This window comes from Excalfactoria chinensis, chromosome 4 (genome assembly GCF_039878825.1).
Source record: "Excalfactoria chinensis isolate bCotChi1 chromosome 4, bCotChi1.hap2, whole genome shotgun sequence".
In the NCBI taxonomy this organism is placed as follows: domain Eukaryota; kingdom Metazoa; phylum Chordata; class Aves; order Galliformes; family Phasianidae; genus Excalfactoria; species Excalfactoria chinensis.
In genome coordinates, this window is record NC_092828.1 from 58,057,374 (window position 1) to 58,076,953 (window position 19,580).

Consider the following 19,580-nt stretch of genomic DNA (forward strand, 5'->3'; position numbering starts at 1 on the left):
TTCCATCAGCATTACACTATAAATACTCTTTCGTTGGCAGAGGAAGCTCAGACACTGCTTTTCTGCAGTCTAAGACTGGATCCAGCCCGTCAATGCAGTATTTCATTAAGGTCTGCAAGCTCAAAATAACTACAGAGAAGCTCCACATGATGTATTTCAGCACAGTATCCACAACAACTTCCAAATACAAGATGTCTGTACTGCACATGAGAAAGCTTTTCAGCACAGAAACCACGCATTGTAATCACAGCTCAAAGCACGAAGGGTCCAACGCTGACAGTAAATGTGAGTCTCTCTGCAAGTTCACAGTTTAAGAGTCCCTTGAAACCACTTGGCCTGCAAAGAGGATCCTCCTTTTCCCTTCCCCCATTTTAAGACAGAACCTGATGCCATCACACCAAGGAATAACAGAGAAAGGATATCCTGCCTAGATTTTCCATTATACAGATCAAGTCATCAATCCAAAGAGGTCTTTGCTTACACGTAGGTTAAAAAGAAGATGCTTCCAACTGATAAACCCTGAGAGGAAGCAAGGTTAGCTCCACAACTATTTTTAAGTAGTTACTATTCACACAATGGCCTAAAATGAATGGCCAACCCACAGGGTCCACAAAGAATTCACTTCAAAAAATACTGAGGAGGTACACATATTTTACAGAGAAAAATAAATGAATTAGAAGGGGATAGATAAAGTTACACTTTTCCCCAGACTCACCTTGAATTAAGTCTGCATGCTTAGTCTAAGAAAGCAGAAAGATAGGAAAGCTTGATGTTGTTTTCTCTAAAAAGCAGCATTTCCCTTGACAACTGCTGTGAAGCACATCTCTGCCTGGCTCTGGATATTTTGACTAATGGTTCTTCATCATATGACAAACGGCGAGTAAACAAGAAAATAAGAATATCTTTATGTAGCTCTATCATAGAAGAAGGAACTTGTTTCCCAGCCATAAATTCAAAGGCGAGCCACCACAGCTGGGCTGCACAGTGCTCAGTAAGAGGGGCTGAGCTCCCAGCTGAACAGCTCAGGGCACCTCACAACCTAACAAAGGGCACTGAGTTTACCAAATGGCCAGTGTTTCACATCCCCCTCCGTTAAAGGTATCTGACATGTAAGTACAATCTGAAAAAAAAATAAAATAAAAAATAAGTATTTTGTGCATCTGGGCAGTAGATGAATACAGACATCCCTGTTATCATCTAAATGATATACAATACAAATGGCATCTTCTCAACATTAAACACACAGAAAATGTAGTTCCCGTGGCAAACATTTCTTAAGATAAACAAGAGAATGCAAAACTCTCTTAAAAAATAAAAATAAAATAAAATGGCCTTAATAATCCAGAAAATACCCAGAAACTCAGAACATTTTTCAGATCATCATCAATCTTCCCCTTTAAGTTCCAAGAAGGATTTGGGTTGTTTTCTTTTTAAAATACAAGCATCTGTACTTCAGGAGATATTTTAGTGAAGTTCTTTCTGAACAGCAGAATCCTTCTGATGAATAACTGCTAAGGGAATAAAAATTGCACAGAATTTCTGATCTCATCAAACTTTATCCCCTCCTCTGTCTGTGCACCAGATAAAGCAAACAATAAGGCTGCTGTTTGCTTGGTACAGTGAGACTGTTCATTCCTTCGTTTGTATCTGATCACATCACAGAACACAGAACAACATTAAAAACAGATAAAATAAAAACCATTCAACCACCAACACTACTATGAGAAATTAGATTTCAGATTTTTGTTTTTAGTTCTTATTAGATTTTGAGCAGTTTCAAGTGTCACAGTCCCTCCACTTCATCTGGCTTGTGAAGTACTTCACATGTTTAAGCTCTGTTCTTTGCCATAGAAAGCAAGCCCTCTATTATCCAACTGCTTTTTGTTTGCTTGTTTGTTTTAAACACCTTTTCAATAGTTTCACTTACTATAAAAATTGTTTAATTTTTAACTTACAGGCAGCAAAGAAACTCAAGCTGAGTGCCCTGGAACTTAGTTAATTAGCTCCCTATACATCTAAATGACATCTACCTTGTTTACTGACTGGAAGCTCTTACTACTGCCAGCACTTTAAGAACAATGTGACTGTGGAAAGGGGAAGAAAACATGTTTTCCTACATTTTATTTGTCATCTAACAGAATTATAAGGTACACATGCAGCAGTCCAAAAATATTTTTAATTGCTGGTAACCTCAAATGGACAAAATAACCTCTCTCAGCAGGTACTTGGTCTGAACTCCTACCTTAACCCTTTTCATTCTGGAACTATTTATGAACAGTCATTGCCTGATTGCTATGAAATTGATTATTTTTCCAGTATCTGTACCATGATGGCTCTCAAACAGAAATTCTTTTCTAAAGATGACCATTATTTAATCCTTAAGATGGGAAGTGATGAGGCGACAGCAGGAAATGTGAGATCAAAAACAACATGAAAAACCTTATATAAAATCTTCTAACTCTTAAAAAGATATATATATGTAATTTATATAAGCTAATAAAACTGATTTCAGTTGCCTTTGAATACACATAAGATATATTATTATAAAGACATATCAAACTTCAAGCAAACAAAGGAAGTTTCTCATTTTCCCACACTCACAGGAGTCCTTAAAGCCTTCTTCTCCCAAGAACTACTGGTGCCAAGTATGCTGCGCTGTATGACAAGGATCCAGCAGTCTGCGTGGTGCAGCAGGGCAGGAGAGATACCACTGGTCAGGCAAGGTTCTCACAAGGCTCCTCAGAACACAGGCCTACTGTGCATCGTGACAGTTCAGATCCCTTTGGCTCACTGAGGTGCCAGCACTGCTGGCAGTCCCAATGGGGGAGTGCCCACAGAGCTCTGTTTCATGTAGGTGAGTTGAGGCAGGGTAGGGAACTCCTCCTTTATTACAACCAGCATTAGGCCTCACACAGGTTTTCTAACCTGTCATTTACGCTCAGTGCTAAACAGAATCAAAGGCATACACCAAAGTCTCCAAGTACATGGCTCCCATACTTGTACAACCATCTACTTCCCAGGCTTGAAAACTAACAAACATGCAGAAAAAATAAATAAATAAATGTAAACAGCTCTTCTAAGCAATACTGGGCTGATCTTCACATTAGAATATACGAATATTCTATTAGAATATATATGAATAGAAGAATAGAATATTCTTCTGTTACAAACCTCTTCCTTCTGGAAAGCTGCAGAGCTGAAGCTGCTTATTCACTACTTGAATCATGACAGAAGTGTAAGACCAACACCAACAACATCAAGCCATAATTTTAGAAGCCGCTGATGCAGAATGATTATGTCTTCACTGTCACTGACTGAGAAGATAAGACACCTACAAAGTCCCATAATTGTACTGCTGCAGTCAGTTCTCTATTAGACAGGTGCCACTTCACTAAAGCTAGACATAATTACAGAGCACTCATTTTTCCTGATAAGTAAGGAGGCCAGAGACTGAATAATATGCAAACAAATACAATCTCACTTTTGAAAATATGCTGACATACTTGAGTGGCAGCCACTCTTATTCTCAATTATAAATTTTTTTTATACAAAATTTGACAGACTTCAGCAGATGAGGCAAGTCAGCTCAGATTCCGCAAACTTAAATTAATACGCTACAAAGATCATAAGACTGTGGACAGGATAATAAAGAAAATCTGTTTAAGTCTCAGTATTGCTTGATTTGAGGTAAAAAACCATGTACTCCTTTTTTTTTCCCCCTCCCTCACCACAAACTTTAAACCACGAGACTCGATGGCGTGTTAGAAGTTTGAACACTGCCAGGACTCCTTACATCAGTTGCTGATGGACACCGTTAAAACTGCTTAAAATCAGATCAATTATTTCATCAACTAAAGTCACTGAAGCAAAGTAACAGAAAGTCTTGGCACCCTCAATGAAATATACCAACCAGATGGCCTTTACTGTTTAATGTCTTTAATGATGACCCAGACAAGGTGATTGAGTGCACCCCCAGTAAGTCTGCAAATGACACTAATCCGGGAGGAAGTGCTGATCTGCCTAGGGTTAGGAAGGTGCTACAGTGGAATATGGACAGGCTGGATCACTGAGTAGAAGCCCATGGGATGAAGTTCAATGGGACCAAGGGCCAGGTCCCTTCACTTATGCCACAGCAGCCCCGCAACACTACAGACTTGGGGCAGAATGTGTGGAAGACTGTATGAAAGAGATGGACCTTGGGGTGTTGGTCAGTATTCAGCTAAACACGAGCCAGCAGTGTGCTTGGGTGGCCAAGAAGGCCAATGATATCTTAGCTTGTTCAAGAAACAGCATTGCCAGCAGGAGCAGGGAGGTGATCATCCCCCTGTACTCAGCCTGATGAGGCCACACCTCAAGTTCTATATTCAGTTTTGGGCCACAAGACAGACATCAAGGTCATGGAGCATGCTGAGAGAACAGCAATAAATCTGGTGAGGGGTGTGGAACACAAGTCTTATAGGGAGTGTCTGAGGGAACTGCGATTGTTTAGTCTGCAGAAGAGGAGGCTCAACAAAGATCTTACTGCTGTCTACAACTACTTGGAAGGAGGATGTGGCGAGGGAAGAATCGGCCTCTTCTCCCATGTAACTAGTGATAGAACTAGAGGGAATGGCCTCAAGTTGCACCGTGGGAGGTTCAGGATAGATATTAGGAAGAATTTCTTCTCAGAAAGAGTGATCAGGTACTGGAACAGGCTGCCCAGGGAGCTGGTGGAGTCACCATCCCTGGAGGTGTACAAGAAACTTTTAGATGTGGTTCTGAGGAGCACGGTTTAGTGGGAAATATTGGTGGTAGGTGGACAGTTGGATTAGATGATCTTGGAGGTCATTTCCAACCTTAGTGATTCTGCAAGTAAGAAATAAGCATAACCAGTATTAATCACGTTTTCCACCTCTTCACAACTCTACTCAAATACCGCAAGAGAAGTTTAATAGTCTATTATACTATGAATGCCCCCCTTAAAGTACAGGGGATAGATGATTTTCCCCAGTAATACGTATTCAAGCCAGACTTACAAACTAAACTCTTTCTGAATGAGCTGATGACAACAAGTCATGCCACTCCAAGGAGAAGCTATAGCTGAGCTACTGTAAGCTTTTAGGAAAGCTATCACATCCACACAGTGCTGATACATTTCTCAGAGAAATGTAAAAAGTTTCAGTGATTTTATCACATAATACAAATGAGCTGACACAGTAGAGAAGCACAGACAAATGACTGCTCTCTTTAATTCACAACAGCTAGGTTGTAATTTCCAGCCCAGGTTAAACAAACTGGTGTTATGATACTATTGTTAGGCTAGATGTATAAACACGCTCTTGCACTTTTGGAAGCAGTCCAGCTAGCTCAACAAACATATTACAAAAGAAACAGTTAAGAGGTAGAACATTAGCTGCTTCTTGGGTTCACATACCATGTTGTTATGGAAAGGGAACAGGGGGTGGGAAGGAAAAAAACAGCACGACAGTGGAACAAAATATTTTGTGATCACTATTTTCAGAAGCATAGAAGGTTCCTTAAAAAAATAATAACGGCTCATATGCAGCAAAATAACTCCTGAGTATTTAATATACGGATACACACATAGAGCAATTCCAAACAGCACGCTTAACTCAAGGCAGAACTTTGTAGAGCGGTCTGCAACTAGACTGGCTCCTGGTTCTAACTCCCCTTTCTGCCCGACATTTCTGTAAAACATCTAAATACAGATATTTAAAAAAAAGATATTTTCCCCCACTTCAAACAAAGGATAAGCATTTTAAGATAGGCTGTTTACAGTCATTCACCAGGGCACTCGGTTTACATATGAAGTTGAAAGCAAGTATGTAGGAACCAAAGTAAGCTAAGGATTTACCAAGTACTACAAATCAGCCTATGTAATCAGGAACAAAAAAAGTGCCAATACTTAAATAAGAATAACAGAGTTACTAATACAATCAGAGATTAATCTCCTTAGCTTACACACTGCCTCAGTGAACCTAGAATTACTTCCAGCAACCAATAGTCCTAGGTATTCCTATTCCTGCATATTTCTTTCTTAAGGCACCTCCTGTGGATACGATAAGCAGACAACAGAAAGAAAGGCGCTGAGTCTTTCCCACTGAAAAGGATCTTCCCATTTATGATTTGCTCTCCCCTGTTCAAGGCCGACATTCTGGAGAGAGTAAACCGATTTGCAGTCAGACCAACAAAGGAGGCTTCAATTTTCATAAGGAAAACAGTTGTCTCATTTCACTGGAAATACTCCATAATTTTAAAAGCTATTTAGAGGAATAGCTCCTTCGCAGAAAAACGCAGCTGCAGATGACACTTGCTTTGCCCATTAAGTTAAAAGGAGCTACAAATGTTCTGTTAACAGAATCCCAGACAGCCTCAAGAGTTGACCGAAGCCTCTAAATGAGACCTCTTGAGGTACTTCAACTCAGGTGAACAACTTAAAAAGGAGAGAAAGTGTTTCTATGCCTATGGAAACACTCAAGTAACTCATTTAAGTTTACTGTATAGAAAACCAGATTTACACAAAAACACATCTTAAAGGTTAGGCAGCTGTTTGAAGAAAGAGCAAGAAAATTTGCAAAGCTCACCAGAACCTTTGTTTCCTTCAGCATTTAGTATCTGATATGCAAAATTAAGCTGCGTTTCGTAAGTTACTGCTCTGCCTTTTATTTTGGTATCACTGAAATCCAGCAAGACCTTGCACTTAAAAGTCAATACAAGATGATCTCAAGTTATGCCATTTTTACTAAATCAGGAAAACGGAACCTGAAAAACTCAATCCATGTACTTACTATACTCACATTCCATAGCATATCACTGCCAATAACCCCTTAGTAGCTTACACAAATGGGTAATTTTATGCTTTGTCAAATGCATGTGGAAGGATATTCTGTATGTATTCAGTATGCAAATTTCCTACTTTTTAGCATGCTAGAACAGGCTGCCATAGGGTTTTGGTGAGTTTTTTTTTTGTTTGTTTGTTTTTTGACACTGTATCTTCAATAGCTCTTAAATAAAGATCACTTCCTTGCAGGACTGCTGAATAAATAGACCACATCTGAGAAGTGATTCAGAAAGGACTGCATCACAGGGGTTCCCTTGCCAAAAGAGTATCTGTGCTTGCTTTTGCCTCACTAGACGGACATACACGTTTATTAGTGCCACAGCATTTGCACTCACTAAACACAACAGACCAACTGACCAGAACATGCAATACAGATGAGAAATGTTTCTTTCTCTCTCCCCAAACAGATGGCCTGTATCACCTTTAATGTCAAAGAATTTAGCTATACAGCCAGAGCAGTTATTGCTAGTCCTGGATGAGCAGTCCGTCCTTCTTAAGCATTATCCTAACAATACCTGCATTATACATACTGTAACACTGGAATTTCAGAATTAGAAACATTTGTTTTCATTTCAGCTTGCCAGAAAATCCAGGACTTAAGTACAAGACTAACCAAATATACTACTTCTCACTTGAAATGTCATGTGAAAATTCTATGATCAGCCTATACATAGCATACGACCAGGTCAAACAGGATTTCTGTATGCCAGCTGTTCTAGCATGTGCACACACTACCTGCCATGCTAACTTTAAACAGGACAAACAGGAGGACAAGGAGTGCCATTTACACTTGATCTCCTCCTGGGCCAAAGCAAAGCTGACAGCCTTCACAGGAAAAAAGAAAACAAAAACAACAAAGGCATCTACTTTATGTAGCAGCAGTTCTGTTTTCAGCAATGTAACACCTAAAATTCATTTTTACTGTAGAGGAATAGAAAGCTACATCAAGCCAAAACATTTATTTTTAACACAAATGGTACGTAATTTCACTAAGAACAGCAAAATAAGAATTAATGAATTAATTATTTCCCGTAGAAGAAAATAATTACTTCATTTAGTATCTCACTTTAAGCTACAGCCAGATGGAACATCCCACATCAGCTTTTTATCTGGGCTGTGGAGACTTTGAGCCAGGAGAAAAAGCCAGCAAGATCTCCATCTCAGCACCACTCTGTGCAGAACACTACACTTACTTCGCATCAGTTCCCAACTGCAATACGACTGAAAGCTCTCCAATCTTGAAGACTCGATGAAGGTTTTAATCATCTAATGAGATTACCTCATCTGTGTGTGGTTTCACAATGCAGTCTCAATGGTAGTCCACTAAGCCAGTCCCATGACATACAGTATCAATCATGCTAATCAGCTTACTCTGATAGCACTCCTAGAACTAGATGACTGCTGCAATTGTGAGGAGTTTTTTTATCTCACTGCAGCAAAATGCACATGAAAAAATTGAGCTAGGTTTTGCTGCTCAGGTACAGGACACATCGATGCTCAAATTATAACACAAATGCTATTTATATACAACAGGTTTGTGCTACGGCCCATTTTTAAATTTTACACATATTCTACGTTCAGTCATAGCAAAGCACAATACTTCCTGTACAAAGCACATGATGTTTAGATATAAGCTGGGAACATACAAGTTGTTACCATCTTCTGATACTAAATGTATTAAGCCTGCTAGAGCAGTACTAGTAGCTATGTTTTCTCAAATGCAGAATTCCAGACATCATCAAATGGAGTGTACAATACAGTGGCTATTTTTTTATTTTTACTGTTACCACTAAGAAAACAGTCCAGTAGTTCACACCATTCACTAAGAAGTCTGGCTGCTTATAGCTTCACAAGTAACATAACACCTGTACAAATAAAACTTGCTCTTTTTTCACAGATGAAGCTAATGAGGAAATTTAAACATTAAAGCTAAACTGGATAAGCTTAGTCTATTTTTCGTTCTTCAGTTGCATGGGAAAAACAGCCCTGAGTTCTAATGCCTTTCTAGGTAATGTGGTCATCCAGTTGCTGCTCATGCTTGAAAAAAGCAGCTAGCTACATGGCGCAGCTTGCAAGACAAAGGAAACAAGCCCCTCTAGTATCTGCATTTCATACCAGGCAAATGAAGCAGCTTGCCCAATAGCATTTGACTATTTCAATAAAACACATTAGGTTAAAAGCATCTAAACTTTTTCCTCTAGCTTTACATAAACACGTTCAAATCCAAGCAGTCAGTGGTTTAAAGTTTTTCGAGGATACCCGTGTCTCATGCAAAAGGTAAATATATCTCCATTTCAAATTCAAAAATCAAGACTCACAAGTAACATGGCTACACAAACACATAACCCTTTAAACTAGAATGTAAAGCTGAGTCATGCTGATTCTCTCATTTAGACTCAACTACTTCCATACTGAGCCAACACCTTTCATTTTCTAAGAATTACAAACTTGTTTAAGATTTTTCACTTTATTTTAATACATCTTGTTTCTAAACACCGCAGCAAGGCAGCTTCCAGATTTTGAAGACAAGAGGGAAGCTTGGATAAGGGAGGAAAGAAAAGGAAACTGGGTGAATGCAAAACAAGAGTCAAAACCACCAAGAAACCACCCATGTCCTTTGTTCAGCTGCTGAGAGATACCCAGGGATGCAGGGTGCCACTCAACTCCTGATGCACCAGGAGGTGCAGGAATCAGTGACCACTCCTAACACCGGAGATTCACTCATTGCTTCCACTGAAACTAGCAAATGAAAATATCAACAGTGAAAAAAACACAATCGCTTTTTAACGCAAAGGTAACATCTGTCCAAAACAGGACAGTCCCTGCAGCTGAAAGACACTAGGCTGAAGGTGACAAAGGGCACAGTACATAACACTTCATTACCTCAGCCTCTGCCACAAAGACTGGCATTCAGAAATGCCAGACTCCTGAGATTACAGGGAAGGCCAGAGCAATAGAGACTTCTCCTCAGTGGAAGAGGAAGAAGTTTAGGAACATTTACAGGAATCAAAGAAGCCCATGAGACCTGACAGGATGCATCCACGAGCACTGAGGAACTAGCTGACATCGTTGCAAGTCCACTCCCAGTCTGAGAGTCATGGAGGCATCCTGGAGAGATTCCCGTAGACTGGAAGAAAACAGAAGATAGCAAACAACCAGGAACAACTAAATCACTAGCTGGTTGTGCTGCCATTCAGAGGACCTCAACACATTGGAGAAGTGGGCCAGTTAGAATCTTTTCCAGCTCAAAGGGCTGTACCATGTCCAACACCTGGGAAGAATAAGCCAGGCATCCACGCAGACTGAGGTACAGCCAGCTTTACAGGGGTGGCTCCCAAGAACCTGTTTAGCCTAGGAATAAAAAGACAAACCTTATTAGTGTATAATAAATACCTGATTGGTGAAAGCAAAGACAGTGGAGCCCAACTATCCCAAGTTGGGTCCTGTAAAAGGACAAGAAGTAATGTGCACAAATTGAATTACAAGTGATTCTCTTCAGATTTAAGAAAGAACTTGTTATGCCGAGGATGACAACTGAAACAGGTTGCAAAACAGGCTCTATCCTCAGAGATGCTCAACCAGTGGCCCTCAACAACTTGCTCCGACTGTGGCTCTGCACAGGGAGTCAGACTACATCTCTGGCAGGCCTTCCAATCTCAGTCACATGAATATATCAACGAGCAGCTATCAAGTACTGCGTTTTCTTGACTGTTTTGAATTTTTGCTTTTCTCCACAAATGCACAAGCCAAAGGACTGTTTGCATAAGCAAAGACTATGGAATCCTCTGTGATTTGAAACACCAGCTATTGAGCAAGAGCTTTCTGGAAGCAATAAAATAATCTACTCTTTTCAAAGCAGCTTCCAATAGCCTGCAAGTTTCCCCTAACAAGGAATACAGCTTTAAATGGCAAGATAGGTAGTCAGGCAACCACAGCTTGATCTCTCTTTCTGTTGAGGTTAAACTGTTCATACATTTTAAAAAGAAAGCAAAAAAAAACAACCAAGAACCAAAAAACCCTGTAGCTACAAATCAGTATTGCTTATTCCAACATTCCACCAAAATAACTGCAAAGATAATAAGGAGATATGAGAATGGAAAAGGGGGAAATGCATTTGATGTCCATTTATTTATTTATTGTTTTTTCTTGTTCTGTCTTTGTTTCTGTTTCTTAAATATAGCACTGAAATTGACCAAAAAAGAGCAATGTAGTCTTTGTCAGAACCAAACCATTAAAATCTAAGTCAACTTTGCATGCTTCAACATAAAAAAAAGTTTCTAACATGAACCACAACACCAGTAAGTGAAAAACTGGCACTGCACAAGTGTCTCTTTCTAAACTTCTGGACCTTTAGTAGGTCTAAACGTATCACTGTCCCACACAGCAACTTAATATTACTTCCAAAGTTGAACAATATTCATTAAGTCTGCTAATAACCCCTTCTGAAACTATGATGTTCCTTCCCATAACCCATATAAACTTCAACCTGAGAAATACTGTCATGTTTCTCTGAGTTTCTCAACTTTGCTACTAAAAGAATTTAGCTGTGCGAGAGAACATCTGCCCTACACACATTCCAATATCTGTTTTACTTCCACTTCTTTTCTGACACACACTCAACTCACTGCAGATGTCCAGGACAAAAAGGATAATAAGCACAACCAGCTTTAACATGATTAAACAAAGACAACTGTGCACCAATTCTGTAACAATCTAAAACTCCGAAATTCACTGGCTGGTCTATCTATAATAACATACCTGCTGTTGCAACATTAGTTTCCACAGAGCTCTGAAATACTGATTTCAATGGAAAGTCAGAAAATTAAGACTGAACTCTCAGCATGAAAGAGGTACCAAGCAGATCAACCTCGTAATTTTGTCACACATCCCAATTTCACTTAGTGCCATGATATTCCACAGACTATTGATTCAGTTCACAGAATTCACAGCCCAGGAAGCTGATTCAAATAAGGTTTAGGAAAGAATAAGTAATGCAAGGGTAAAAAAAAGGAGGAAAAATACCTCACACTGAGAAAAAAAAAAAGATTTACTAAATGTAAATTCAAGAACGGGATTTTTCCCCCCATTACATATTTTTCAAGTAACCTGTTGCCTTTTAGTAAATGAAAGGGATGAATTACATTTCCTAAGCTATTTTTCAAAATCCTAAAACATCATATAACCCAGGACAAGTGCTGTCACTGCACCTTTCTGGTCAATGTTCCTGAGTGTTTGGAACGAGAGGAGAGCAGTAAGAATTCACTCGTGCATGCAAATCTACCATTCAGAAACTGACAAAAACAAAGTGACAGTCATTTTTTGATAGAAAAAAAACCAACTAACTAAGGAATTCAAACAACTCCTGAGTTTTTTACTAGTGAACTCCATGTTACCAAAATACTTTTCCTAATACAAAGCACTCTAAAACATATTAAAATTGCACAAGCATGCAAATAGTCAATGAATGCACAGGAGCAAAAGACAGGAAGAAACTGATTTTCAGCACATGATCACAGGAAACACGTTTTCAGGCTGAAGTGCAGTTTTAGAAAGAATTTTGCAATTAGTCTCATATACAAAAAAATTATTACCTCGAGCTTGGTATATGTGACCCTAACGACGCTTCATGTCTGACGAGTTCTTTTAGTTCATAAAAAACATACAATTTCTGACACATTTCTTGTTGGTCAAAACCAACAGATTGCTCCACACTTGTAACCAATGCATTGCAATAGACACAAATGTTGAAAGAAGGTTTGAAGAAACATCTTCCCACCTGAGAGTAATTTCTTTCTGACTCCATTATGATGAAGCAGTGAGCGTGAAGCTGCACTGGAATTTACACCCACAGAAAACTTTAAAGATGAGAAAACGCTCCTGGAGATGGACGTTTGGCCACATTATGTATGGGATTGGGGTTGTTTGTGCGCTTTTCTAACTTTGCATATTTAAAAGAGTCTGTCCTGGGAAAGTGCAGGTGTTCCTTAGGCCAGCATACTTTCAAACCTCACCTACGGGATTTACAATGGATATAGCTCAGAACCACAAACCTCAACATATGTGCTGTATGGCACTGCCAAGACCTCATCTGTAAAAAGGCATATCTCAGCCTGCCCTTGCAGTTCTTGTCTAGTATACTGAAAAACCCAAGTGAATGGCACTAGACGAGATACATATTCATATATATATACACTGATAAATGTTATATTTGAACAGCTCAGAACAAGGAAACCTGATCACTTCCACTGATACTACTCCCAACTGCCTTTCAGACAGGAGAGTGGTGAACAATAGTTATTATCAGAGAACAGACCATCTGAAGGGTAACAAGCTCCAGGGCGTTGCCTTATCAACAGTCAAAATAAAGAGCTGGCCTAGACAAGTCTTTGGACGCAGCAGAGTGAACCCCAGGCCTGAGCTGTGGCTAATAAGCAACCTGCACTATCTTCCAATCTCTGTAACATGGATTAAGGTCTGAAATTAAACAACAGTATCAATTTTTATTATTATTATTATTATTTTTACTCTGTCTCCTCCTCCTAATTTCTGTTATACATAATCAAACATTGCTGTGCTATGGACACTTAAGTGAAGGTCACCAGTAGAATCTAATTTCAGACATTGTCTCAAGACTACCAAGTGATTCTTTGACATATGAACCTGAGCATCCTTGCGACAGACGATTTTATAGTATAAATTCATAGTCAAAAAGCAAAACAGCAGTTTCAATTTGACTAGATTAAAATATTTCACCACATGCAGCAAGCTTTGTTGAAGAGAGGGTAGTACTAAAATGCATGCATGAAACAAAGGACAAAATGGAAGTACTGATTTACATTCCCCAGGCGCAAAGCATTTGGGAAAAACCAAACCTGCAAGAGGAGGGAAAAACAACTGGCCCCAAGAAAGACCTGGTGCCTCAGCAAGCAGCAGTGCATCATGCACAGCAGCGCAAAGCCCTACCTCCACAGGACCATTTCTGTGCCCTCTCCTGCTCTAGAGGGAGACAGGCCGCTGCACACACGCTACATACAACACATTGAACATACATCTGGGGCTACTGTTTCCAGAGGCTATCTTTAGGGAAACTCTCTGTATAGTTTCTGTGTGTCTATATACAATACATTATATTCATAAGTGTCATAAAAAACGAAAGCTAGTAGTTTCTTTCCTTTTCACTTATACTTATCAGAGGGACCTCTTTAAGATCACAATTCCTGCTCATCCTTCAACAGTCTCCCACAAGTTACACACAGGTGCACTCAGGCTCACTCACTGCTCTGAAAGGAGAACAACAACTGGTTTCCTGAAAGTGTAATGTCCTGTTTTGTTGTTGGTTTGGTGTTTTTGGTTCCCTCCCACAAGGTGATGCAGAAAGTCATCACCATCCCAGATGTTAGCCGTAACAGTTTTGCACAGGATGGGACAGCTGACTGCATGAACAACATTATTCTACATACCCATTCCAGAATCTACTATTTTTTTCCTAAAGGGGCTCTTCCAAATCCAGGAATTTCAAGCTGTAGGACATAAATAAGCATACATTTGAGATTCCAGCCACTGCAAGTGAGCATGAGGCAATGAACTTACACAAAGTATTTTTAGACTTCCAGCAATCAACTGCCCCCCTGGCATTGCTCAATACGACACACAGTTATTCAGTTGTGCTAACACATGCTCTAATTTAAAAGTTGCATTTCTGCAAAAAATAACTACTTTCAAATTTGTTCCTGCAAGAAGTTGAATCACAGACGATCAAGGGTCATCTAAGCTAAACAGTACTGTCTAAATGCTTATTAAATTAGAGAAAGTAATTTGTTTTATCTATGCAAGATAAGGATGTAAACTGAACATAACACTAGTAATGCTTGGGTGTGTATATGAAGAGAGGCAGCTAAATTCTGTGCAGTGAGTTTTGCCATTACAGAGGCACATAAGCCTATGTATTACTTGCAGATAGCAAGTGCATTCTGTAAAGGATAAGTCAGGAAACATTGCCTCAAATTTGCAGGTCCTGGAAGACAGAACCACTGCACTCTAAGAATTGTCCTGTTTGCTCAGTAAACATCCAGTGTTTGAACCATTTCTAAGAGGAGTCAGGTGACAGACTGTAGCATCTAGGCATCTCACCTGCTAAATAATGGATCAAATTATAGATGGATCACCAAGAGTGTGGAAAGGCAGACTAACATAGACCAGTACAGGGCAGTCTTGTCAGAAACAGCCATGTATGGAGTGATTACTGGAACAACTTAATTATTCAGCAGAATTCAGTAACAAATTACTATTTGATGCAGCTCCAGACTATACGCTATTATAATAAATAGTGTCGTTAACCATGATTATGCATTATCTCTAATGAAGAAGCTTGCTAATTAGCTGTGGCCCACATCTTGGCCAAAGAAGTCTTCTGCTACCAGCTTAAAAACAAGTGAATAAGTTCAATAAGATGCTGATGATATTTCTCCTACAAATGAAGTAAAAGATGTCATCAAGACGTGATGTTGCGATTTTAATCTGTTACCGATGTGCCTCTTTTGGATTCTGACTGTTCTTGGTCTATTTATGACCGTCTTTCATTGAAGAAAATGATTTACTTTTAACAACTGCCTCAGTTCATGATCCCCTCATTAAGGCTGTTATTTTCTGCACGCTAAGCCATAGAAACTGATCACACTGTCCCAGATCTTCAGTAAACAAGCAAATAAATAAATATATGTCATGGACTAAAGCTGATGATATTGAACTGAATGGCCTTTGATTCTAAGCCTGACTAAGCCTCCAACACAAAAAGGATACTTAAAGAGTGAAGTAATAAAAGTAATTTTAGAGGGTAAAAAATTCTCAGCAGTTTTCTTGTTAGAAAGAAATTATCCTTTCTCAAGAAAGAAATCAAAATAATCTGTTTCACATCAAATTTAATTTTCTTTTTCTTAGACTAAGTGATAACAGTCAAACAATTCAAGTGAAGGAAATAAGTCTCTGGGGGTTGTTCTCTGAAATTAGTGAAGAACTAATTAAAGGAGTTACACTGACTGATTCAAAGCTGCCAAGGCTACTACTAGCAGAACTGGTGGGAGGAGAGCATTGTATTGCTTCCAGTTACAGTCTTAGTCTTGTCAAAATGAAGAGTAGTTCAAAAAAAAGTTGGGGGGGGGACACACAACACCAAGCTAGGAACAGAGTTAAGAATCCTCTTCCTAATAAGAAGAGAATGCATTTCTTCTTACAATGCACAGTTAACCAACACCTTTTAAAATGAACAACATGCACACCTTTTTTCCATTTCAGTTTTTAAAAATCACTCTCCCATTCAGCTGCAGGACAACAAGCACTTCAGTATGTGGATTATCCAAAATGGAGCTTAACAGGTTTGATCAAGTTACTTAAATGTGGTGAAATACAGAAAGTTCTCTGTTGAGTATGCATATGCAAAAACTTGCAAATAATTGTGTTACACACTGTCTTTCCTGCTTATCACATGCAAGGAGTTTTCTTGAAATACCCCCTGAATGCAAAGACTATTCTCGCTATCACTAGAAGGTGCAAAAGTAGCACAGGAATTCCTAAGAGGTCTTGCCCATACCCGGAAATCAGAGTATTTTGATCATAACTAGACAAAATTTGTCCATTATCAGACACCTGGCAGCCCAGCTTTAGCTCCAAGAACATCTTGTCACTCTACCACCACTTGCATCAAGAAAACCCAGTTCAGAAATCAAACATTTTAAAGGAGAAAGCGTCAATTCCTGAGGAGAAAGCACCGATTCCTGTCACACAGCATTTTTAGTTTGTCTTCAGATCAAAAGATAACAAGAAGCAATGCTTCAGTAGGAGTTACGTTAATGTTTTCTTAATAGGAAACTGTAATCTGAGAGCTAAAAATAATTCACTCAAGAACTATGGATAAGAGCAGAACTTAAACTACTTTTTATTCATGACAAATCCATACTGGGGAGGAGCAATGAGGCTGACATTTATGTGAAGTATACACATATTACTTGCAAAAAAGCTTGTGACACTCCCATAACTACTGAACTAACAAAAACACACAAAGAGAAGCACGCACACATAAAATGTTTAAAGCCACAAGAGAGCTCACTTAGTTTGACGTTGTCTGATTTACAAACTGAGAAGGTGAAATGCCTTGTTATCTCTCCAGATCCCTCTCCTCTTTGCCATTTAATACTCCACATTTCCTTTTTACTAAGCATTAAATCTGATTAAGTCACATCAAAGTAAGTGACTGGAAACTCTTCCACTTTTGCACAGATGTTCTCATTTAATATTACTATCAGATCCTCACATTTGAGTGATAAAACCAAAGTAGAGTACATTTTTTCAAGCCGTATGGGAAGATGACAGTAATAAATAAAAACTGGAAATATACAATTACTTACACAGATCATGCAATATCTCAGTCAAATGAGCACTTTCCCAAAGGTTCGTGGTTTCACAAACCTTTCACGAATCCAACAAAACACAAAACCAACCACCTTCTGCAAGGTTACTGCTATTTAACTTGTTGCGTGAGTTTGATGGCGTAGCAAGAGAACAGTCCCCTTTTAAAGTAAAATCCAAATGATCACCCCTAAAAGAAGAAACAGTGCAGCAGTTTTATTTACATTCAGCATAGGAATATCAACAGCTGGAACGTGACAGCAGCCAGATTTAATTTATTCAGTTGGAAGAGTTCTTTCTAAACACCAAGTGTCTTTCAGCAATCCATTATCACCCAAGGGTTTCTTTACAACAGGTACAGCACAGTGGAAAGAAAAGAAGTCCATTCCTCAGAGGGAGGGACAAATAAGCATCTCCCAAACACTTGGCTTTTCTCTTTGCCTGTTCCAGTGTTTTTCTTAGAAGTGAATCAGATACCTATAATGTGCTAGTAATAAACAAAAAAAGTTTTGCAATGGCCTTAATAAACTAGCAGTCACAAATTTAAACAGACAAATCACTGCAGCATCGCAAGAAAGTAAAAGTCATCTTAGTAGCAAGGACTGTGATTTATTTATTATGGTTTTACAGACAATTACGAGACCTTAGATTGTTTGCAAGCCCCTAACAGGATTCTTTCTCCACTTTATGAAGTTTAAAATGTCTTAAGGAGATCTGTATTTCTTAACTCCCCGTGGAATGATTTCAGACATTCTCCCTTTTGTTATACACACACAGAGAGCTCATACGAGATTGGAAAATCTGCTCTCAGAGTTGACTGACATCCTTTGAAGGTGTGCAAGGGTTGCGCACCTGCACTTATATTACACAAAGATAGTCTACTGACCCTAAACACCAAGGCAGCTGAACAAGACTTTCAACAACGAAACACGGTTTCTTAATGATTTCCTGGAGGCAGACCATTGCTTACAAAACAGCGCCCATTTGTCTAACTAGAGAAAAAGTACAATTATGCCGGGGGACAGAAAGTGAAGCCAGTGAGAAGAAAGGAAACAGCCTGTGTGCGAGCAGGACCGTGCTACTCTCAAGAAGGAAAGACAAAAGGACCAAACGTACCTTCGCTGGGAGCTGCCCTTCTGCCTCGGACTGTCACTGCTCTGCTCACCACAGTGGTCCCCACACAAGCTACAGGCAGCTCAGCCTGGCTCACAGCCATCTGGGTGACTTCAGCCGCTCCATATTATCACAGCAGCAGAAGCAGGGGACAGTGGGAGAAAATGGAGCATGCTGCAGGGTTTGCTCAGGCCTGCGGCTACCCTAGGGCAGCAGAGCTGGAAGCCCCCTGCCTCACACAGCAATGCCCCAGGGCCTTACAGTGCCCACAGCCTGACTGGCCCCAGCCTCCTCGCCATTACAACCACGTCAAGCTTCAGTGGCCACATTAAGGAGCAGCCTGAGCATGTGGTCAATTAGCAGGACCTATGCTTTCACAGTATAGGGTAAGATGAAAGACATGAATTTTAAAATGGCCCTGACAACTTCCAAAAGTGATAAAATGTACTAAATTCCTGCAATAAATTATCTCGCACATTCTGAACTATTTCCTGAAACACGAGCTGTTCAGTCAAAGACTTAAAGGTCAAATTTGCATTGATAGCTTTGCCAACAAGTTTTCAGAAAAGAAGAGAGGAGGAAGAAACAAAGAAAGAAAGAAAGATGGCACAATAAGGAATCACTCCTTATATTTAAGACAAGAAGCCACAGCAGAATAAAAGCAGCCTGAAGAAGCGATTTACTTTTCTTGTTTTCACCAATATTCTCTTACCTTAATGCCTACTGATTATTTATTCCTTCTCCAGTGCTACTTGGAAAGCCTTCCTTCTTCAAAAAGAGGGGAGGGGCAATTATCGACTGTCCCGCTTTTAACTCTTCCTCACATTCCCATACAGATAACTGTTGTTTTGTTTTTTCCTTTAAGAACACGAGTACACCAGGATTATTTTCTTTTAAACAGTATATCCAAAATGGCTATTTGCTATTTTTAATTAATGCAAGCTGCAACCAGATGTTTTTCCTCAGGAGTTCAGAACTAAGCACAAAGTTGTTATGAGAACGATTTGTGAATAGCAGTATGCTTAAGTAAACTAATGCATGAAGAAGCCAAACATAAATTCTTACCTTTATCACTTGTCTGACTTCTAGTGAGCCCACCTGGATTTTTTATGCTTCCTTTTAATGAAGGAGAAAGGAAGCACCTGTGTCTTCTAGAACCGCCACACTCCGATAAGAAAACTGAAGACCATAATTAGCCAGCCCCGTTCAGTTTGCAACTAATCAG

General features: G+C 39.4%; 1 protein-coding gene across 7 annotated transcripts in view; it reads right to left on the reverse strand.

Annotated features, from left to right (window-relative positions):
* Positions 1–19,580, reverse strand: part of GAB1 (GRB2 associated binding protein 1) — a 93,753-nt gene that overhangs the window by 50,663 nt on the left and 23,510 nt on the right. The window contains exon 1 of one of the 7 annotated variants that reach the window (XM_072336328.1): positions 18,359–18,412. The exons of 3 other annotated variants lie outside the window; for them this stretch is intronic. Coding sequence is in view for 1 of the 4 variants with exons in the window: in XM_072336325.1 (XP_072192426.1) it covers positions 17,242–17,250 (9 nt within the window). In the remaining 3 variants the exon portion in view is untranslated. Of the gene's footprint in view, positions 1–715; positions 1,020–17,241; positions 17,366–18,358; positions 18,430–19,580 lie in introns of those variants that run through there. 3 more of the 7 variants (XM_072336325.1, XM_072336329.1, XM_072336331.1) reach the window with 3 other exon arrangements.